The sequence below is a fragment of the Phacochoerus africanus genome, chromosome 4, assembly GCF_016906955.1.
Source record: "Phacochoerus africanus isolate WHEZ1 chromosome 4, ROS_Pafr_v1, whole genome shotgun sequence".
Classification (NCBI taxonomy): domain Eukaryota; kingdom Metazoa; phylum Chordata; class Mammalia; order Artiodactyla; family Suidae; genus Phacochoerus; species Phacochoerus africanus.
This window is the reverse complement of record NC_062547.1, coordinates 71,639,118-71,661,096: the sequence shown is the minus strand read 5'-3', so window position 1 is coordinate 71,661,096 and position 21,979 is coordinate 71,639,118. Positions and strand designations below refer to the sequence as shown.

At 55.2% G+C, this 21,979-nt stretch overlaps 1 protein-coding gene across 5 annotated transcripts in view; it reads left to right on the top strand.

Moving 5' to 3' along the window:
* Nucleotides 1-21,979, top strand: part of EVI5L (ecotropic viral integration site 5 like) — a 33,066-nt gene that overhangs the window by 6,159 nt on the left and 4,928 nt on the right. For 2 of the 5 annotated variants that reach the window (XM_047777203.1, XM_047777201.1), the window contains exons 2-13: nucleotides 6,365-6,548; nucleotides 8,193-8,382; nucleotides 8,714-8,938; nucleotides 9,018-9,092; nucleotides 9,715-9,840; nucleotides 11,100-11,243; nucleotides 11,420-11,509; nucleotides 12,610-12,707; nucleotides 12,791-12,851; nucleotides 16,399-16,452; nucleotides 18,166-18,198; nucleotides 19,236-19,376. In XM_047777203.1, the coding sequence (XP_047633159.1) occupies nucleotides 6,397-6,548; nucleotides 8,193-8,382; nucleotides 8,714-8,938; nucleotides 9,018-9,092; nucleotides 9,715-9,840; nucleotides 11,100-11,243; nucleotides 11,420-11,509; nucleotides 12,610-12,707; nucleotides 12,791-12,851; nucleotides 16,399-16,452; nucleotides 18,166-18,198; nucleotides 19,236-19,376 (1,389 nt within the window). In that variant the 5' untranslated portion in view covers nucleotides 6,365-6,396. The remainder of the gene's footprint in view (nucleotides 1-6,364; nucleotides 6,549-8,192; nucleotides 8,383-8,713; nucleotides 8,939-9,017; nucleotides 9,093-9,714; nucleotides 9,841-11,099; nucleotides 11,244-11,419; nucleotides 11,510-12,609; nucleotides 12,708-12,790; nucleotides 12,852-16,398; nucleotides 16,453-18,165; nucleotides 18,199-19,235; nucleotides 19,377-21,979) is intronic. The other 3 variants (XM_047777205.1, XM_047777204.1, XM_047777202.1) reach the window with 2 other exon arrangements.

Below are 21,979 nucleotides of genomic sequence, written 5' to 3'. Positions count from 1 at the left end.
GGAAAGAAAGAAAACCAAAATCAAAGGAAATTTGTGCTCTTTCTTCCTGCCTCTGAGAGATGGTGCATGTACTCTCACTCACTCTCCCTATTAAAAACTAATGACTGTCGTTTACTGAGGGCCCACTACTCTCGGTGTTTTGCATTTATTATTTCTAAAGTCAGAGAATGCAGAGTGACCACTTATTGGATCAATTTAGGGCAGAAGCTCCGGAGTCAGAAATCCAAGTGCAAGTGCTTCTTCCCTTCTAGCCTCATTGGGAGACCCTGCGAGTGACCCTCTGCTTTGCCAGGGCACCTCTTGTGTGTTATAGCTGCCCTTTACTTTTCTGTCTACATTGGTAAAGAATCTTCTTTTTTAAAAATTTATTTTAAAAAGCCTTCAAGAGTTCCCATGTTGCTCAGCAGGTTAAGGATCTGGCATTGTCACTGCAGCAGCTCAGGTTGCTGCTGTGTCTTGGGTTTAATCCCTGGCCCAGGAACTTCTGCATGCCGCAGGAGTGCCCCTCTCCCCAAAAAAATAGATTTTAGCTTTTAAAACAGTTTTAGGTTTACAGAAAAATTGAGAAGCTAGTACAGAAAGAACACACACCCACACTGGTTCCCCATTAGTAATATTGTAGGTTAATCTGGTACATTTGTTGTAATTAATGGACCAATATTAATACATTATTTTTATTAACTAAAGTCCATACTTTATTCAGCTCTCCTTAGTTTTTCCCTCATGTCCTTTTTATGTCCCAGGACCTCTCCCTGGATCCCACATGACATTTTGTCATCATCATATCTTCTTAGGTTCCCCTTAGATGGGACAATTTTTTAGGCTTTCCTTGTTTTGGGTGACTTGGACAGTTTGGAGAGGACTAGTCAGGAATTTCCTAAAGTGTCTCCTAATCTGGATTTGTCACCTGTTTTTCCCATTGTCTTGGGGAGAAAGACAGAGACAAAGTGCCTTTCTCATGTCATCATATCAAGGGCACATGCTCTCACCATGACTTAACCACTGATGTATTGACCTTGATCCCCTGGCTGAGCAGCACAGAGATTTTAGTCTTCATTTATTCAGCAGGCATTGATTGTGCACCTGCCAACAGCCAGATGCTGCATTAGGGCCTTAGGGGAGAAAACGAAGACGACAGGTCCTTGTCCCCAGAACATTCACGACCCAGTAGGGTAGGCAGGCAAGTATAGAAGGAATGTGTCTTGGGCTGAGCTACAGAGGTAGGTATTTTCAGGGAAAGAGAGGAGAGAAGGGAAGCAGCACACCGGAGGCAAGGGTGGGTGGATGGGTGGCAAGGGGTGGTGCGGTGCAGGAAAGATTTCACAGAAAAAATACTCAGATGAGGCCTTTGAGAATGCCTTTCCAGTCAGAGGAACAGAATATACAAAGATACAAGAAGAGGCAGGTGCTTCTGGTGGGCTGAGTGTGGCAGGGCTGGAATGTTGGAGGAGGCGAGGCTGGCAGGCCTACATGTGCTGTGTGGAAACATTTGAGCTCCATCTCAAAGTAGGGAGTGGCTCAGCGATTTCAGGCAAGCCCAGGAAGGTAGCAGCAGGATCCTCCAGACCCAGGCAGGCCTACCTGCAGCAGGAGGAGGGGCCAGCTTAAGACAAGAGAATGTTGAGTTTGAAGAGCCAGGAGGGTCTTCCTAAAATGCCAACCAGGAGTTCCCATCGTGGCTCAGCAAAACAAATCTAACATCCATGAGGATGCAGGTTCGATCCCTGGCGCCTCGCCCAGTGGGTTAAGGATGTGGTGTTGCCATGAGCCGTGGTATAGATCTCAGACACGGCTTGGATCTGGCATCGCTGTGGCTGTGGCGTAGGCTGTCAACAACAGCTCCAATTTGACCCCTAGCCTGGGAACCTCCATATGCTGCGGGTAGAGCCCTAAATAAATAAATAAATAAATAAATAAATAAATAAATAAATAAATAAATAAAGTGCCAGCCCAGCCAGACTCCTGCCTGTGTCCACAAGGCCTGGAGGGGGTCTGGCGCCTTCAGAACCCTCCAGCCACGCCCTCCCCACCTGCTTCCGCATTAGGGTTCCTCTGCCAGTGACCCATCCCTTTTCACCTTTTTTCAGAGATACTCACGTAAAAATTCACCCTTTGAAAGTGAACAGTTCAGTGGGTTGTTTTTGTTTTGTTTTGGTTTTGTTTTTTTGGCTGTGCCTGCGGTATGCAGAAGTTCCCAGGCCAGGGATCGAACTCATGCCATAGCAGTAACCCAAGCCATGGCAGTAACAATGCTGGATCCTTTACCCACTAAGCCACCAGGGGACTCCCCAGTTGGTTTTATATTCACAAAGCTGTGCAACTGTCTAATTCCAGAACATTTGGTGACTCCAGAAAGAAATTCTGGAAGCAGTTTCCCCAGTTCTTCCCACCCCCCAGGCCCCAGCCTTTGGCAACCACTAATTGACCTTCTGTCCCTCTAGAGGTACCTATTCTGGATGTTTCACGTAAATGGAATCACATCACTTGTGATCTTTTGTGTCTGACTTCTCTCACTGAGCACCACGTTTTTGAGGCTCATCCCTGTTGTAACGCACATGGTTTTCCTACTTTTTTAGGGCTGATTATTATTCCACTGTATGGATGGACCACATTTTATTTATCCATTCACCCATCAATGGACATTTGGGTTGTTTCATTCTTTAGCTATTGTGAAGAGTGCTTCTGTGAATGATTGTTACAAATTCCCATATGGATGTAGCTTTTCCATACTCTTAGGTAGATGCCTAGAAGCAAAATGTCTAGGTAACTCTTTGCTTACCTTTTCAAGAAACTACCAAACTGTTTTCCATTCTCTCTTTATTCCATGAGTTTCCCTCAATCTATACTAGAAAGATCAGGTGAGGAGTTCCTGTTGTGGCTCAGCAGAAACGAAGCTGGCTAGCATCCGTGAGGATGTGGGTTCGATCCCTGGCCCTGCTCAGTGAGCTAAGGATCAGGTGTTCCTGTGAGCTGTGGTGTAGTTTGCAGACGCGGCTCGTATCTGGCATTGCTGTGGCTATGGTGTAGGCAAGCAGCTGTAGCTCAGATTCAACCCTTAGCCAGGGAACTTCCATATGCCACACATGTGGACCCAGGGGGAAAAAAAAAAAGGCTCCAGTGATTGTTTCCTGGTCTGTACCTACCCCCCGGGGCAGGCAGAAGCCCAGCAGTCCTCAGTCTTCAGTGAGGTGCCTGGGACCTGGTCAGCATTCAGGAAATATCAATGGGCGGGCGGGTTCAATTCCTCAAATATTTCTTATATCAGGCTCAGCTTGGGGCCCAGAAGTAGCAGCGACCCAGAAGGTGGCAGAATTGAACAAAGCCTTTCAGGAGCAAGTTGGCAATCTTGACCAGTGCCAAGGAGAAAGGAAGAGCGGGATGAGGGTGTCACAATCACCGACATCTCTTTGGTCATTTAAGTCCTGAGAGAAAGCTTGCCAAGGGCATGGAGGGATCAGGGCCAAGGCAGGGCCTGTGGAGGAAGGGGTGCCATGCTGGGCAGAGGCAGGAGGAGGCCCCGAGGCCAGCCTCTCATAAACTAGATGGGGAGCGTGGCTGGCAGTGTCCAAACGCCACTGTGGGGGAAGAGGAAAAAGGAGGTGGAGGAATCCCTGGCATCTGGGCCTTTCTGCAAACCCCTTCCCCCTCACCCCTGTCCCCAAACCCAGCTCACGGCCGGTCTCCTCCCACCCTTCCAGCTTGCCTCAGCTTCCTAAGCCATGGGCCACCACATAGGGGCATGGAGGGTAGTGGTGCCAGCAGGGACAGTGTTGGGTGGCCCACTGACCACGCTACAGGGCCCAGGACCCCCCTTTGGGTGGCTGCGGTAGAGCAGAAGCAAAGGGCATTGAAGCTGGGGGCATGGGGAGGCTGGGCCAGTTGTCCCTGCACACTCTGGGAGACCTGCCTTGTCTTTGCGTCTCTGGGGCCAGGCCAGCAAGCGTGGACGCTCACTCCTCTTTCCACTCCACATCCCCATACCTAGAACAGTGCCCGGCCCTGAGGCCCCCAGTAAGCGCCAGGGAAGGAGGGATTGAGCCAGTAAGGATCCCAACGGTCTAGAGAGGGGACAGGCCCCCCCACAGAGCTAGGATGGCAGCAAGCCTGTGTCCATCCGTGTCTACTTGGTTTTAGGCATGGGGAGATCTGGTCAGTGCAAGAAGTGTGTGTGCATGTGTGTACATGCACAGCCAAGCAGGTGTGTGAGAGAGTGTATGAATGTGCATCTGAGTGTGTAAGTGTGCCATTGTATGTCAAATCGTGTGCGTGTGCATGCAAAGCGGCATTAATGTATCTTTGTGTGAGATGGTTTGTGAGTATAAATGTACATGTGTGTGTCTGCATGTGTATCTGAGTGAGTAGGGTGTGAGTTTGTGTGTGAGTGTGAAGGAATGTGTGTCTGGGTCCACATCTCAGGAGGGTGGCTTCCAGGGCTGGGCAGCATTTAGAGAATCTAGGGATGAGTCAAGAGAAAGTTCCTGAGGGATCAGAAGGTTCTGCCTCTCAGACTGCAAATTTTAGCCCAGGGTATTGAATCAATTTGATTTCTTGTATGAAATACACATTACTATGTGATAAATATCTGAGCAAACTCTGCTAGAGGATGGCCCCTAGTAGTTTCTTTTGATCAGAAACCCAGAGCTGAACCATTCTCTTGGGCTCTTGGACTCTTGGGCTCTTTGTAGGCCGGGGTTGTGGGGAAGGCAACATGCTTCTGAGGCTTGGATCCTCTGGGCTCAGCAAGGAGACAGTAGGCCCCAGCCCCAGCCCTGGCCACACATGGTCTTTTTTTCTCTGAGGCCCCACAGCTATACTTATGAGGGTCCGATGCTTGCTTCAGCCACCTCCCCTCCCAGCTCTGAAGTCGGGAAACCCACACTGCCTTCCTAGCCCCTCCCCACCCAGAGAGAGCCTTCCAAGTCAGCACTTGCCCACAGCCCATCTCTGGCCCCGGCTGGCCACAGACTTTGACTCTGAGGGAAACCCCGAAGTGGCCCCACCATCCTTCCCGCTTCAGGAATGATTAACTGCTGGCTGGGTGGCATTTCATGGCTCTGTCTTTGGGGCAGGTGGCCCCTGGCCAGCCAGGCAGTGGGAGGAAGAGCTCTTCCAGTTCTGGTGGGAGCCTAGAGTTTGTACCACTCGCCAAAAGCCAGAGCCCTTGGTGCCCAACAAACTTGGGGAGCTACAGATCCTGGGGTGGGAAGGTTATGGATGCCCCCACCCCCCACGGCAAGAGAAAAGTGGTACCCCCGCCCCCCCATGCCAGGGCAGCATGGTAGAAGGAGACTAGAACCTAATGCATGGCCAGGGTCAAGTCCAGCTGACCTGTGGGCCCCCCGGGTATTGGCTTGGGCTGTGGAAAGGTGCCCAGTGACCTCAGGGTGCCAAACAGATGAGAAATGGGCTGCTTTCATCCTGTGACTGTCCTCCTGCCGCCTAGTGGAGCAGATGCCCCCCGCTCCAGGAAATGGATGAGGGCCTCTCTGTGGCTGAGCTGTCAAAGCCAGGTCAGGCAGGGTCCAGGAGGAGCCACACTTCAGACACTGGTCCATTTGAGTCCAGAGGCTTTGTTTCCAGCACGGTGCTGAGCTGCTTGTCCTGTGGCAAAGGGGAGAGGCCAATATCCCTGAAGCCCCCTGGAGGGTGGGCCCAGATCATCCTTAGGAGGAACAGGAGAAATGGGCAGGCACCCACCTGGCACATAGCAGGCCAGGCTCTCACTCTGCGGCCACCAGGGCACAGATTCCCAGCACTTTGACGTGTCCCTGGCTTCCCAGCCCAAGGGGAGTCGTGTCTTCCGGCCACTGGCAGCCCCAGACAATTAACAGTAGAGAATAATTGCTTCTGGCTGTGCCAACAGCCCACTTTGGGTGATGAGACAGGGAAGGTCAGATGCTGAGGCAGGGCTCCCAGGACAGGCCACAGCCGGGGACAGGGACCAAGGTCGTCAGGAAGGGCCACCAAAGCAGGGGCCTCCATACCTCTGAGGTCCCAGCAGGGACCCTGAGTAAAGGGGAGCCTTGGCCCTTGGCGCTGCTAGAGACTCAGGGGCATCAAGTTGAGACTTGGCATTCATGCCCAGGGAGAGCAGGACAGCTCAGGCTCTCCTGTCTCCATCCAGGCATCTAGACTACAAAAGCAGGAATCCCAGTAGCCAGCACCCAGAGCAGAAGGAGCTGGCAAGGACATCAGGACATCAGCTAGGCTGAGGTGCATGGGGATTGGGGGATGACCAGGTGGACACACCAGAGGGGGGAAGCCTAGGGTGAGGAAATGTTCCCAGGTGAGCAGCAGGCTCTCTGGTCTAGGGCTGGCGGGACAGGATGCGCCAATTCTGACCACACATGTCTCTGGCCCCCAGACAGAGCTGTGACTTGGTCCTGCTTGAGGCTGATGAGCCTGCCCACCATGGCGAGCCCCACTCTGAGCCCCGACTCCTCATCCCAGGAGGCCCTGTCGGCCCCCACCTGCTCCCCCACCTCTGACTCCGAAAACCTCAGCCCTGATGAGCTGGAGCTGCTGGCCAAGCTTGAAGAACAGAACCGGTGAGTTGAGACCTAAGGGACAGGAAAAGGCCCCAAATAGAAGTCCCTGGGTACCCTCCTCATACCCAGAGCTAGGCCTGGCCCTGGACAAAGTAACAGCTCCCACTAGAGGCTTGACAAGGATATCTTCCATCTCCTCCCAGCAGATGGTTCTCCCATTCAGATGAGGAGATCAAGGTATCAGGGAGCCCAGTGAATCTGGCCGTGGCTTATCTAGCCTTTGCTGGAAGGAAGAGTAAAGCCTCAGCCTCTGGAGTTGGCCTTTCCCTCTGGCTAACACCCTGTTTTAAAGTGTAGGTTTGATTATGCAGGTATAGCAAGGCCAACAGGTCAGGGGAGGACTGCCATTGAAAAGACAGTTTATCAGACTCACAGACACAGAGAATAGACTTGTGGTTGCCGGGGGGAGGCGGGGTGGGGAGGGTTGGGATTATCAGATGCAAACTATTACATATAGAATGGATAAACCACAGGGACCAGCTGTAGAGCACAGGGAACTATACTCAATATCCTATAATAACCATAGTGGGGAAAAGTATGAAAAATAATATTTTTTAAAATGTTTAACTAAAAAAAAAAGAGAGAGAGAAAAAGAGGAAGTTCCCATTGTGGCTCAGCAGGTTAAAAAGCCGACTAGTGTCCATGGGATGCAGTTTCAATCCCTGGCCCCACTCAGTGGGTTAAGAATCCGGTGTTGCCGTGAGCTGTGGTTTGAATCTGGCATTGCTGTGGCTGTGGTGTAGGCTGGCAGCTGTGGCTCTGATTCAACCCCTAGCCTGGGAACTTCCATATGCCACAGGTGCAGCCCTAGAAAGAAAAAATTTTTCTAAGGAAAAGAAAAGACAGTTTGTTACTCACAGATCCTAAGGGGGGGAGGGGGGTGTAACACTCCATGCTGGGCCATTCCAGGCCACATGGGGAAGCACCAGGGCCAGTCAAGAGGCAAAAGGAGTGAGAAAAATGTGTACACGAGCCATTATTGTGGTTTCTGCCAAAAAGAATGGTGAGGCTATGTAAACAGGGTTAGGGACTGGCTAGTTTGCATAACTTGAACAAGCTGAGGGCACAGGGGCTAGTACCCCAGCCCAGGGTGATTAGGACAGAGGGATAGTGGCCCAGAGTGCAAGAGCCTGATAACAGTGGGTTCTGGATTGGTTGGTTTGCATATGAAAGGCACCCTGGCAGGCAAGGCCCTGACTGTCTCTGGGAATCTGCTAGACCTGAGAGGGCCTATCCCTCTGGGGTCAGGGAGGCCCCAGAGGTCAAAGTATCAGAAACAGGTTGTTAATACATTCCCTTGCTAGCTGGGTGCCCCCAGCCAGCAGCTTGCTCTCTGTGCACCTTGTCTGTAAATCTTAATAAATCTTAACAAAATCTGCCTCATACAGTTGGTAGGAGACCCCAAGTTTCTCAGCCCAGGGCTGGGCACAGGATGCGAAATGTCAATGGCAGCCTCTCCAGGGGCCCAGGGAGCAGGACCAGGGCTCAGAGAGGTTAGAGCACTGGCCAAGGTCACTCTGCAAGTGCCATGCAGGAAGAACAACTAAGACCCAATCCCTGGTGTCCTCGGGGACCCTGGGCAGGAGGGGCCAGGGCAAGAAGCGCCTTCAGCCCAGCCCACCTCCACTGGCCCTCCCTGCCCAGGCTCCTGGAAGCCGACTCCAAGTCCATGCGCTCCATGAATGGCTCCCGGCGGAATAGTGGCTCCTCGCTGGTGTCCAGCTCCTCAGCCTCCTCCAACCTGAGCCACTTGGAGGAGGACACGTGGATCTTGTGGGGCCGGATCGCTAACGAGTGGGAGGAATGGCGGCGCAGGAAGGAGAAGCTGCTCAAGGTGGCGGGACAGCAAGGCTGGGCTGGGTGGGCAGGGTCTGCCCAGGGCCCAGCATGAGCCGTGGGGCAGCGAGGGCAGTGGGAAGGAGGGAGTGTAGGGAGGGGCTGGCATCCCAGCCACTCAGCTGCTTCCCACCCACCCTGTTCTGCGACAGGCTGGGGCAGCACATTCAGCAGCATGGATGCTGGGTGTGGTGCAGTGGCTTGGCCATGCTCTGGGCCACAGGCAAGCCTGATCTCTGAGTCCAGGCTGGGTGGCCCAGGGGGGAAGCTGTGCTGGGACTGAGTCCAGCCTGGCCTCCTGCTTCTCCCCCACACAACCCTGTTGCCAGGAGCTGATCCGCAAGGGCATCCCGCACCACTTCCGGGCCATCGTGTGGCAGCTCCTGTGCAGCGCCACGGACATGCCAGTCAAGAACCAGTACTCAGAGCTACTCAAGATGTCCTCGCCCTGCGAGAAGCTGATCCGCAGGGACATCGCCCGCACCTACCCGGAGCACGAGTTCTTCAAAGGCCAGGACAGCCTGGGCCAGGAGGTCCTCTTCAACGTCATGAAGGTGAGGCCCCCCGTCCGGCGCAGAGAAGCACAGATCCCACAGTGAGACTCTGACCTAACTCGTGTGTGTTCCCTTGCAGGCCTACTCCCTGGTGGACCGCGAGGTGGGCTACTGCCAGGGCAGCGCCTTCATCGTGGGCCTGCTCCTCATGCAGGTAGGGGGCCTGGGGCCAGCCCACCCTGGCTCTCTCTGCCCCCGGGAGGTGGACAAAAGCAGAGGGTTCCCTCCATCTGGGTCCTGCTAGGGTCAGAGCCTCCCTCTCCATCCTCCAATGACCTCTGACAGTCTCCCGGCCAAGCTCCCAGGGGGTGAGCACAGAGGGCTGGCTGCCCGACCCATCCATTGTCCTGTCCTGCACTCAAGGAGCAGGCTCCCCCTCCGGCGGGGGGCATAGGTCAGCCAGTGTGGTGTTTACGAGGCTGGGGATTTCCTCCAGAGAAACCAGCACACTTAGGAAGGGGAGAACGGAGACAGCTGGGAGTGGACCAGAAGATGTCTCCACCACGGGCTCTGGAGGCTGCCAGACCTGGGGGTCAAGTCCCAGCACTGCTGTTCCCTGCCAGGCGGCCTTCAACAGGTGACTTCAGCCTCAGGAGTTTTCCCCTTAGTGAGACAGGGTGAGGATATTTACCCGAGGTTTGCTGGAAGGGTCCAGGCAGCCCGGCCCTGTCCAAGTTCAGTAAAAGTAAATGGAGCAGAAACAGAGGAACAGCGGGCGCCCCCTCCGACCCCACCCCCACTCACAGACCCCCGCCCACCCCCACCCCACCCCCCAGATGCCCGAGGAGGAGGCCTTCTGTGTGTTCGTGCGGCTGATGCAGGAGTACCGCCTGCGGGAGCTCTTCAAGCCCAGTATGGCCGAGCTGGGGCTCTGCATCTACCAGTTCGAGTACATGCTGCAGGTAAGCAGGCTGAGGGCAGCCCCTACCACCCAGTCCTCTATGCTAGCCCTCACCCATGGGTGCTCAACCACCCCTGTGAGTGACTGAAAATTCCAGGCCTGAGAAATCACATGCAGATGTTCCAGCTCAGCAAGGGACTCTACTCCCCAAGGGACCGTGGAGCACTGCCCTGAAGCCCTGAAGGATGCTTTGAGTGACGGGGCGGAAGGAGCGGGGATCCCCTTGCAGTGGGGTCGGGGTCGAGCTCCAAGCTCTCAGAGCTTTCAGACACACCCACAACCCCTCCCTGTGGTGGCTGAAGGAGGGAAAGTGTTGTCTGCCTGCCTGAGCTGATTACTGGAGAGCTGAAGCCGCCTCCGTTTATAAATAGCAGCCCCCGCAGGGCCCTGCTCCTGGCTGGTAGAGCGGTGTGTATACATACACACACACACACACACTCAAGCCTGCTCTAGAAGCCAATTGCAGGTGGAGCCCTGCACTCTGCGCCACAGATGACAGGTTGTGCCTGGTTGTGTGAGCCACCTCCTTGGGCCTGGAGGACAAGGAGGGGACTGGTAGTGCCAGCAGCAGGGGGCCCAGGCCCTCAGAGAAGGAGCCATCCCACCCCAGGCTGGGTGGGATCATGGCGAAATAGCTGACCATCACCAGAGAGCCCCTGAGTCTGGGAGGAAGCCCAGGGCAGGCAGGAGACTGCCCCCGAGGATCCATTCCCCGAGGGAAGGACCTCCAGGAGGTCCCCACACTTTCTCCAGCCTCAGTCTCCCCAGTTTCTGTCACTTCCCAGCAATCTGAAGTTCAAGCCAATCAGACAGGCATCCTTGGAGTACTGCTGGACATGAAACACAAAGCATGGGGGGTGAGGGGGCAGATAATGGGGGTGGCACGGCATGGCAAGTGATGAGATACAGGGTGAGCCGTCATGGGCTTACACCACATCACCCCTCCCGCCCCCTGGGTGACCTTGGGGAGTTCAGTCAGCCCCCTGAGCCTCAGGAGCTCTCCCTCAGGTCAGTGAGGAGGATCCAATGAGCAGCTGGGCTGGCTCCCAGGGTGCACGCCCAGCCCTGAAAGCTGCTATTCCTTCTGCCCCTGTCCCTGCCTCGTACCACCTAGAGCTCTGGGGTGCTTCCACCCCACCCAGACACAGAGCCCAGAGAAGGCTCCCTGGAGGTGCAGGCACTGGGTGGAGGGAGCCTGCAGGCACAGACAGCGGTACCCAGCGCCTTGCTCACCGTGCGTGGCCCCCTCCCCCACCCCAGGAGCAGCTCCCGGACCTGAACACCCACTTCCGCTCCCAGAGCTTCCACACGTCCATGTATGCCTCGTCCTGGTTCCTTACGCTCTTCCTGACCACATTCCCGCTGCCTGTGGCCACCCGTGTCTTTGACATCTTCATGTACGAGGTGAGGACCACACGCCGCTTCCTCTCCTGGCCACTCTGGATGGAGTGATTCGTGGCCCCGCTGGAAACAATTCCCAATGGGGCCCAGTCCGAGGAACGGCTGGGGTTCAAGGAGGGGGTCAGAGAGCTCCCCAGGAGAGCAGGATGAGAGATGCACTGCCGCCGCCACCTTTGCAGGGCCTGGAGATCGTGTTCCGGGTGGGCCTCGCCCTGCTCCAGGTGAACCAGACCGAGCTGATGCAGCTGGACATGGAGGGGATGTCCCAGGTGGGCCAGGAGGGCCGGGGTGGGTGGGCACCTGGGCCGGTGGAGGTCTCCTGAGAGATGGGGAAGCCCTGGAGTTCCTGAGCGCCCTGATCCTTTCCTATCATCTCTACCCCCCGAAGTCTCCATGAAGGACCAGGGTGGGCCCTGAGGCGCTCTGCCCGACACAGTCCAGAGCCAGCAGTACAGCAGCAGGAGAGAGGAAGGCCTAGGCCTAGGCCATACCCTGGGAGTCCCTCCCTTCCCGCCCCCAGCTCCAGGATCCCCAGAGCCTAATGCGGCAGATAGTAGTCCTACCAAACCATGAGGCCTTGGGTGTGGTTTCGGCCCCACTAACCAGGCCAGGTGAGGCACAGGAGGGGTCTGGGCAGGCTCTCACCCTGCCCCGCCCTGGCCTGCCCCAGCTGCCCCGCCTGCTTCTCCCTGCCGCGTCCCCATCATGCAGGCCTCCGCCCCCTCCTAGCGTCCTCCAGCTGGTGCTTCAGGGAAGAATGCACAAAGGCCACGGTTGTGTCCGCAAACACGGGCATCCATTGTCCACAGCTGCCAGAGGGGGCCAGCTGGGCTGGGAAGCGGGAGCCAGCCTGGCCCCGAACTGCAGCAAGCTGTGTCCACCGGCAGCTTGCACTTAACTCTTTGCTGAGGCTCCAGGGGTTCCAGGCGAGCAGGCAGACCACTGAGGGCTTTTCTGTCCGGCTTCCTCCCCACCCTTCAACTGTTTCACTACCCTTGGGCAGTAGCATGTCACCCACTTCCTCTGGGAAGGTCCCCTGTGCTGAGGCTCCAGCCCCACCCCATCCTGGGCCTTTGCCCTCAGAGCTCCCAGAACTCACTTTTCCCCTGCAGATGGAAGTCCTGGCTGCAGGCAGCTCCTTCTCACCATTCCTGCTTCTCACCCTCACTCGCTTGCTCCATACACCCCAACAGAGCGCCCATAACAGACTAAGCCCTGCCCTTGGGCCATGGCAAGGCCCCAGGCAGGTCGGCTCTGGCTGTCCCTCCTGGTGCACCCAGGCCCCTCCAGGGAAGCAGGACCCAGAAGGGGCTTGGGTGGCCCCAGGCTGTCAGAGCCCATGTGTCCGTGACCAGCCGTGTCCTCACAGTACTTCCAGAGGGTGATCCCCCATCAGTTTGACAGCTGCCCAGACAAGCTGATCCTCAAGGCTTACCAGGTCAAGTACAACCCCAAGAAGATGAAGAGGTCAGTACTGGGTGGCCAGGGTGCTGGCAGAAAGGGGGCCCCCCAGGGTGGGACAGTGAGCATGTTGCCCCTCCCATTTGCAGGCTGGAGAAGGAATATGCAGCCATGAAGAGCAAGGAGATGGAGGAGCAGATCGAGATCAAAGTGAGTCAACCATTGGGCTTGGGGTGGGGATGGGATGCCCTCAGCAGCCCCCTCAGCTAGAGGGCAGCCCTGCTAAACATAGGCCATACCCCACACTTTCCTTAGCTCTGAGGGGTGGTCGTTCCACCCACCTGCCCTCTCATCAAGTGATTAGATCCCTGGACCAACCCCATCCTTAGGTGACCTGGGCCTTTTCCAAAAGTCACCTCATTGACATAAAAAAAGACACTTGAGGAGTTCCCGTCATGGCTCAGCAGTTAACAAACCTAACTAGTATCCATGAGGATGTGGGTTCATTCCCTGGCCTCGCTCAGTGGGTTAAGGATCCCATGTTGCTGTGAGCTGTGGCATAGGTCGCAGGTGTTTCAGATCTGGCATTGCTGTGGCTGTGGCATAGGCCAACAGCTACAGCTCCAATTCAACCCCTAGCCTGGGAACTGACATATGCTGCAGGTGTGGCCCTAAAATAAAAAGCCACCTTTATTCCCCTAAGCACTTTGCAGGGTTTTAGGAGATCGGTGCCAGGACAAACAGGCACAAAGACCAAATGTATATTTCTCATAAAGGGTTTCTGGAGCATACAAAGCCTTTGATTCCAGACTTCCCTCATCTCGTTCCCTCTGCTTTCATTCCTCCAGATGTGATTTTGATTATTCACTCAACATGCATTTACCGAGCACCTGCTGTGTGCCAGAGTCCCGACAGAGACTGAGGTTCCCTGGTCCCGGTGGGGGTGAGCGGACAGACACAAACACAAACCCCAGCACAGCCTGGTTGTGTCCTCTTCAAGGGCAGAGTCCCACAGGGTCTGGGACTGGAGTCCCATGGACCAGAGTTCAAATCCCAGCTCTCTCCGGACTGGCTGTCTGACCCACCAGGAGGGTGGATTCACCCCTCTGAGCCTCAGTGTCCACTTCTACAAAACGGGGATGATACTTGCTCTCCCTTCAAACTGTTATTATTATTAACCACCACCACCATCATCATCCCTACCTCCTCTAGAAAGGCAGAGCCACAACCTACATTTGAATCCAGGTCACCTGCTGCCCATACTTGAGTGGGAAGAGAGGGTATCTGTGACCTGGCCCTGTTTGCAGGTTTTTGAGAAATAGTTTTTGTGTCCTGAATGTTTAAGCATCTCCCTTTCTCAGGAATGACAGCTTTACTGATGCACCCAGTCCAAACACATATGTGTGTCTTGCTCATGCACAGTCAAGGGCCTGCTGTCACATGGTGACCATGAGGGCTCAGCAGTGGGTAGGGACGCAGCAGACCTTAGAGCACATGCCTAGCCTGGAAATTTCTCACCAGAGGTGCCTGAGGGCTCCAAGGGCAAGGCAGCTGCCTTTGCCCTTGACCCTGTCCCTTTCCCTTTCACCTGCTTTAAAATGTACCCAGGATTTGTTTTAGTCAGGTATGGTAAGGCGAGGAACACAGAGACAACTGTCTCTAAAAGAAGAGTTTATTACTCACACTTCCCAAGAGGAGGGCTCAGGGCCACACGGAGAAGCACCAGGGGGGTGTCAGGGGGCAGAAAGAGCAAAGAGAGAGCATGGGCCAGAGCCCTTGTGGTTTCCACAGGAAGGGGTGGATGAGGCAGGGTAGATAAGTTTGAGCAAGTTGAGGATTGGCTAATTTGAATAATTTCAGGGGCTCTGGGCTATAGGAATGTTCCGTAGTTGTCCTGGGACAATTGAGGTGGGGGTGGAAATATTGGCTTGGTGTGTAAGAGCTGGATAAGGGAGGTAGATGGGGGTGTGGGCTCTGGATTGGCAGGTTTGCATGTGGAATGCAAGCTCGCAAGCAGTTGCTTACTATCCCTAGGAATTAGCTAGTCCTCGGAGGGGCAGTCTCTCTAGGATTAGCAAGCCCACGGGATGTTAATGCATCAAGAATAAAGAAAAGAGGAGTTCCCATTGTGGCTCAGTTAAGAACTCAACTGAGATCCATGAGGATGTGGGTTTGATCCCTGGCCTCACTTAGTGGGTTAAGGACCCACGGTTGCTGTAAGCTGGGACGTAGGTCACAGATGAGGCTCAGATCCTTCATTGCTGTGGCTGTGGCGTAGGCTGGCAGCTGCTGCTCCGATTTGACCCCTAGCCCGGGAACTTCCACATGCCATGGGTGTGGCCCTAAAAAGACAAAAAAAAAAAAAACATGTTTTTAAATAGTTCGATTAGTATATAGCCCCACGCCCCACCCCACCCTCATAGTCCTTGTTCATTCTCTGGTTTGGAGGAAGAGGAGAGAGGCCAGTTGTTGGTCAGCACATCCAGCTCCTCCAGGGATGGCTGAGCTTATGTGTCAATGCATTGAGGCCAGAAAGGGGGCAGGGCAAGCCAGGAGTCAGGGGTCAGGACTCCAGTTCTGGATCCCTAAGAGGGACAGAGACCCATGCCTGAAACAGCTCTGACCCTGGTGAGCTGGGAGGCTCAGGCAAGACACTGCCTGCCTCCCACTGTTTCCCCTCCCGTGACATGAGTCAGTGACCATCAATCAAGTCTCTGATTCTCTGACCACTGTACTTCCTGGGAGTGTCCTGGGTGCTTCTAGCACCTTCTTCTCCCTGGAAGAAACCAGGCAGTGTTCTGTGTGATCCACAGGGAAGCAGAACCCTCACCAATCTGCTGATCGAAACTATTTCTGCACCTATTGTTCACGGGGTCCACAGGTAGAAATTACATGCAAGGCATGTGTAAACCCCTGCTTCCCAAAAGGCTGTGGGGGAACCTAAAACCACAAATATCCAACCCAAAGCACCCAGGGCAGGATGGAAGATGGAAGCAAGGGAGCCCATCTCCAGAACTCCAGCATGGCTGGTGGGGGTCGGGGAAACGACAACTGCTGGGGACAACCTGGCTCTCAGTGGGTTGTGGAAATGTAGTCGTGGAGCTGAGGGAAGCGAGTGTGTTCAGCACAACCCCTTCCCCAGACCCAAACTCTGAGAGGAGTTTATCCTCTGAGAATGTGACCCTGTGGCTCAAAGCCAAGCAGTGAGGGGCAGGGACCACCTTCTAGCAGCTGCCCCCCAAACACGGAGCCCTTTGCCCCATCCGAGGTATCATGTTGGTTCTTGACAGGCCCAAGCATAGGGTAGAAATTGGGTGGGGGGGTTGGGGGGCAGGCATGAGTGCTGACGGACCATCCCCTGTATACACGCAGTGTATATCCATGAAAATGATCATGTTATTTTTATTGAACCAAGGTCTGTTTTATATATATATAAAACCCGTGTGTGTGTGTGTGTGTGTGTGTGTGTGTGTGTGTGTGTGTGTGTGTATGAGTTTCCACTGTGGCACAGCAGGTTAAGGATCCGGTGTTGTCTTTGTGGCAGCACGGGTTTGATCCCTAGCCAGGCTCGGTGGGTTAAGGATCTATGGTGTGCCTGAACGGGAATTGGCCTTGACCGTTTTCTGGAATCACTGACCCAGATGTTAGATTCTGGCGCTGTCTGGCCTGGAGGCTGCCTGGCCCTGAGGGGACAGATCCCCGTGTGTACAGGAGCCGGAAGCAGACTCTGATGTGCTCTCCCCTCTCCTCCCAATAGAGGCTTCGCACAGAGAACCGGCTCCTGAAGCAACGGATTGAGACCCTGGAGAAGGTGAGGGATGTGACCACCAGTCTGTGGCACTGAACCTTCCAAGCCCCAAGTGGGGACCCAGCAGCCAGAGGGCCGGCCAGCCTCCTGCCCCAGGAGCAGGCCCCATCCTGAACTGGTGGGCTCTGAGGAGCATAGCATAAATCCCCTGGGACCCCTCCACAGGCCCTGCTGAGAGCTGGGCTATAAATTGGGGGCCATGGGAAAACTTTGCTTGAGGAGGGGTTATAACCCCATTAACTGCAAACCTGAAATCCGTTTGTGTCCTGTGCCCTCCCAGGCTGCCTGGGTGTGGGCTGCTCTGACCAGGATACCCTGAAACTACCCCACTCTATAATTCAGAAATCTCACTTTCAGAGTTCCCCTTGTGATGCAATGGAAATGAATACGTACCCAGGAGGATGAGGGTTTGATCCCTGGCCTCACAAATTGGGTCAGGCATCCGGCGTTGCTGCAAGCAGTGGTGTAGGTCACAGATGTGGCTCGGATCCAGTGTTGCTGTGGCTGTGGTGTAGGCTGGCAGTTGCAGCTCTGATTTGATCCCTAGCCTGGAAACCTCCATATGCCACCGGTGAGGGCTTAAAAAGGAAAAGAAAAAAAAGGGGGAAGTCTCACTTTCTAAAGAAAGGAGACAGGTGGAGGAGGAGGGGGCGGCTTTGCACCATGGAAGGGGTGCCATAACCTTGACCCTGCCCCCAACCTGTTTTTAAAGATGGGAGTAGAGGAGTTTCCATCATGAGACAGCGGAAATGAATCTGACTAGGAACCATGAGGTTGCGGGTTCAATCCCTGGCCTCGCTCAGTGGGTTAAGGATCCAGCATTGCCATGACCTGTGGTGTAGGTCACAGACGCGGCTCGGATCCCATATTGCTGTAGCTGTGGTGTAGACCAGCAGCTGTAGCTCTGATTTGACCCCTAGCCTGGGAACCTCCATATGCTGCAGGTGTAGCCCTAAAAAGACACACACACACACAAGATGGGAGTAGAGCTGTGGGTCCTCTACTTTCAGCTCCCTTCCGTCTCCCTTGACCCTCCACTGACCACAGGGAGTAGCTGGAATTTGTTGCCCTTGCCCCAAAGCCTTGATTCTTGTTCTGCCTCCAAATTAAAACGACGCCCATGGAGTTCCCGTTGTGGTGCAGTGGTTAACGAATCTGACTAGGAACCATGAGGTTGCGGGTTCGATCCCTGACCTTGCTCAGTGGGTTAACGTTCCGGCGTTGCCATGAGCTGTGGTGTAGGTTGCAGACGCGGCTCGGATCCCGAGTTGCTGTGGCTCTGGCGTAGGCTGGCACTACAGCTCCGATTCAACCCCTAGCCTGGGAACCTCCATATGCTGCGGGAGCAGCCCAAGAAATGGCAAAAAGACAAAAATAAAGTAAAATAATAAAATAAAACGAAGCCCAGGCCCAGTGCTTCCCTCCCCCACCCCTCCCAGGTAGCACCTCCTCACACGCAGGGGGTCCCCGGCGGGTGGCCCCCCCCACTGGCACACGGACCCCTCTCCAGGACGGAGCTGGCTCTGGCTTTGGTCTTCCTCCAGGTCCTCTCCTGCTGGTTTTCTGGTTCTCCGGTCTCACTCCTCTCTCCCTGCTTCTAGAGATAGTCCACTGCGTTAGTGACAAGTGGTTCTTGTCTGTCTCTCCCCCTCTCCTGTCCCCGCGCCTTCTGCTCTGCCTCCTCCCCCTGTCGCTCGGAACCCCTCCACCGGGTAGGAGAGCGCTGCTCTGGCTGATAGGTTAATCCAGGTACTGTAGCTTTTCGTCTCCCTCTCCCACTTCCTCCCGGTCCCTGCACATTACTGACCTCCAGGCCACCTCTTCCCTGGCCGCTGCCATCCCAGGGGTGAGGGAGGCCTGGCGCTGCGCATGGGGGCGGCTGGGGACCGCTTCGTGGGAGACAGAGGCATCCCTCTGTGGGAGGGGGCGTGCGTGTGGGAGCCTCTGTGAGAGTACGCACACGCACGTGCACAGGTTTCCTTCCTCCAGGGGAACACAGATGGGGACAAAGGTGGGGACCCAGGAGGGCTCAGGGGACCCTGAGGGTGCATCTACAACAGGCCCTGGTGTGTGCATGGCTGAGCCTCTCCAACACACACACACACACACACACACACACACACACACACACACACCTCTGGCCCCTCCCGCTCTTCTCTGCTCCTACCTGCAAGGCCTGCCATCTTTTCTCACTCACCTGCTTCTGCTGCTGCCTCATCTTGAATGGCTTTATCTGGAAGCTTCTCCCCACCGCTTGGTGGCTCCGACCCTGGAATGGGGGGCCTAAATTGGGTTTGGTGAGGGAATGAGGTTGGGGGGTCTTGGGCTCGGGCAGATGGAAGTCCCAGGGTCTAGGACAGGAGGAGACCCTGGGAGAGGGTATCCCACCTCCCAGCCTGGCCTGAAGGAGCCAGCCCTGAGCCTCTGGGCCTTTGGCTGCCCCCAGATCCCCATGGTCACTAGCAGAGCCTGGCCTCTACCATGCCATCCACCTTGTTTCTCCTCACGTGGGACAGAGGCTAAGAGCCAGAGCTCAGGCACTGGGTGGGTCTGTCCCTCCAGGTTCCTGTTCCCAGTGTCCTGATCCTACTTTCCTCCCAGCCCCCAACCCCTGCCATGTCCCCAGGCCCTGTGGGGCGCCCCATCCCAGGCTCTGAGTGTGGGAGGCCTCATCCCTTTTCCTCCGGCCCCGCCCCCACCCTCTCTGGGCCTCCCCTGAGGTGGGCCCAAGGCAGAGCCTGGGATGTGAACAGAGGGTCACGGTACCCTGTCCTCGCTGTGCTCAGGGGCAGGTGACACGAGCGCAGGAGGCCGAGGAGAACTACGTCATCAAGCGGGAGCTGGCAGTGGTGCGGCAGCAGTGCAGCTCAGCAGCTGAGGACCTGCAGAAGGCTCAGAGCACCATCCGGCAGCTGCAGGAGCAGCAGGTACCAGGCCGGGTGGGCGGGGCCACCAGTGCGAGGCCACACCCCCAGGTCCGGCTGCCCCAGGGCTCTGGAACAGCTGGCTCCAAAACAGCCCAGCCTTGGCCCTGGCCCTCCTGTTCCTTTCTGGCCCCTGACCTCAGCACGAGGGTCCCAGGGGACCAGCTGTCTCAGCAGGGACCCCTCCCTCCACCGATGAGGCTATGATTCCTCTGGGGAGCCCTGGTGTCTCCTAAGCTCTGAAGGGCTCTTATCAAATCCAGGTTTGCTCACTTGACATGCAGCAAAGCCAGTCTAGAGACATACCAGGTGGTAGTGAAGAAAGGTACCACATCTATTGCAGGGCCAAACAAGGAAACCAGGCAGCTTACGCTCAAGAAATCCCAACTCTCTAATGGCTTTTTTTTTTTTTTTTTTTTTCCTTGCTTTTTAGGGCTGCACCTGCAGCATATGGAAGTTCCCAGGCTAGGGGTCGAATGATACAGCTGCTGGCCTACACCACAGCCACAGCAAGGCAGGATCCGAGCTGCATGTGTGACCTTCACCACAGCTCACAGCAATGCCAGATCCAGTAACCCACTAAGTCAGGGATTGGACCCCCGTCTTCATGGATACCAGTTGGGTTCGTTACCGCTGAGCCACAAGGTGAACTCCCTGATGGCTTTTAGGGAAAGGGTTTTAAAGCCAGTGTTGGAGGAGAGGGTCCTCTTATGTATGATCAGCTGGTGGACCTTCCTCTGGTTGCTGGTGGGCAGGTAACTGGGTGCTGTTTTGGGAACCTCAATCAGCAGCCTTCGGGTTCCAACCAGTCTGGGGTCTACACGCTTGTGGTCAGCATGGAGTCACCTCCTCCCCCTGGGCAGGGGTCTTAGATTCTGCAGAAAAACTCAGAGATATGCTTCAGATTGTTACCTGTTATCCCTCAGGAGGAACTAGGAGGCCTAGTCCCTAGTCATTGTCTGCTTGAACCTGCTCTTTGGAACTCAGGGAAGGCCTAGGAAACTGAAGCCTTTTTCCTCCCAACAAGAAATGGGGGATGCAGAAGGGCCTTTGTACCTGAAAAGGCCCACCAGGGTCCTGTTTTGATCTCCCCCCTTTTCTTTGAAATTCCTAATCCTGAGGGGGAAGGGGAGGGGAAAAGAAAGATGATAAAGTTCCAAGCAGAGAGAGTAATCATGACCTTAGCGGGGAAACTCGGGTTTTTTTCTTTGTCTTTTTAGGGCCGCACCCGCAGCATATGGAGGTTACCAGGCTAGGGGTCAAATCGGAGCTACAGCTGCAGGCTAACACCACAGCCACAGCAATGCCAAGATCCAAGCCACGTCTGCAACCTACACCAAAGCTCATAGCAATGCCAGATCTTTAACCCACTGAACGAGGCCAGAGATCGAACCGTCATCCTCATGGATACGAGTCGGGTTCATTAACCACTGAGCCACAAGGGGAACTCTGAAACTCAGTTTTAGAGACACTCAGTTTCAGGGTTTCCCCAGCAGGGGGCCGCCTTGCAGGGTAGGAGCTGAGACAAGGGAGGGACCTCCCTCCTCCAGGGCCCAGTACTTTGCCCCTGGAAGAGGGTCTGGTCTGTGCCAACCACTCTGAGCTGATGGGATGGGGGGGAGGGGGCAGCCCAAGTCTGGTGGGATCATGCACTCCAGATGGATGGTGGGAGGATCCGGGACTCAGTTCTGCAGAGTCCACTTGTCCCAAAGAGGGCTTTTAGAACTTTCCTTCAGCTGCACCCAGCAGGTTGCCTTCCTTAAGTGACAACCCAGCAGCAGCTGCAGCCTCTGAATTCAGCACGCATGCCCAAGAACACACCCTGGAGGGCCAGGGAAGAGTGCTGCAGGCTCCCCTGTCTCCCTGCAATCCAGGGCTGAACCTGGAAGGGCCTGGCAGTGAGCTGGGGGTCCCTGACTTGAAGAAACCACAGGGTGCTCAAGAAACTGTGGGTGAAGAGTTCCCTGGTGATCTAGTGGTTAAGGAGATGTCATTGTCACTGTTGGGGCTCAGGTTCTATCCCTGCCTGGGAACTTCCACATGCTGTGAGTTCAGTCAAAAAAAAAAAAGAAAGAAAAAAAGAAAGAAAGAAGAAAGAAAGAAAGAAAGAAAGAAAGAAAGAAAGAAAGAAAGAAAGAAAGAAAGAAAGAAAGAAAGAAAGGAAAGGAAAGAAAAGAGAAGAAAAACAGTGAGTAGAGAGAAAGAAGTGTCATTCGCTGAAGCAGGCCCCCTCAACCAGGCCTGGAGACCTGGGCTGATGGATGCAAGTTGATTCTTTGCTCCTGGGGACAGAGAGGTGGAGGAACTTTCTCACTTGCATCCACCCCCTGCCCTTCAACTTCACGTGGCTGTAGCCCCATCTGGCTCTGAAGCAGCAAAGCCACTGGGAAAGCTAATCCCACACATGACATGATGCCCCCTTTCAGGCCAGTCAGAGGAACATCCACCTCTGAGCTCCAGCCTTTAGAACCTGATGCAGAGATGGGTGAGGTGCTGCAGGCAGAGGGAGGTGGGGTGATAGACCCCACTGAGGCCCTTGAGCACCATCTTCAGAGGCCCCCAGGGGAGGATAGCCTGGCAGAGCTTGGTATAGGGCTCAGAGCCCA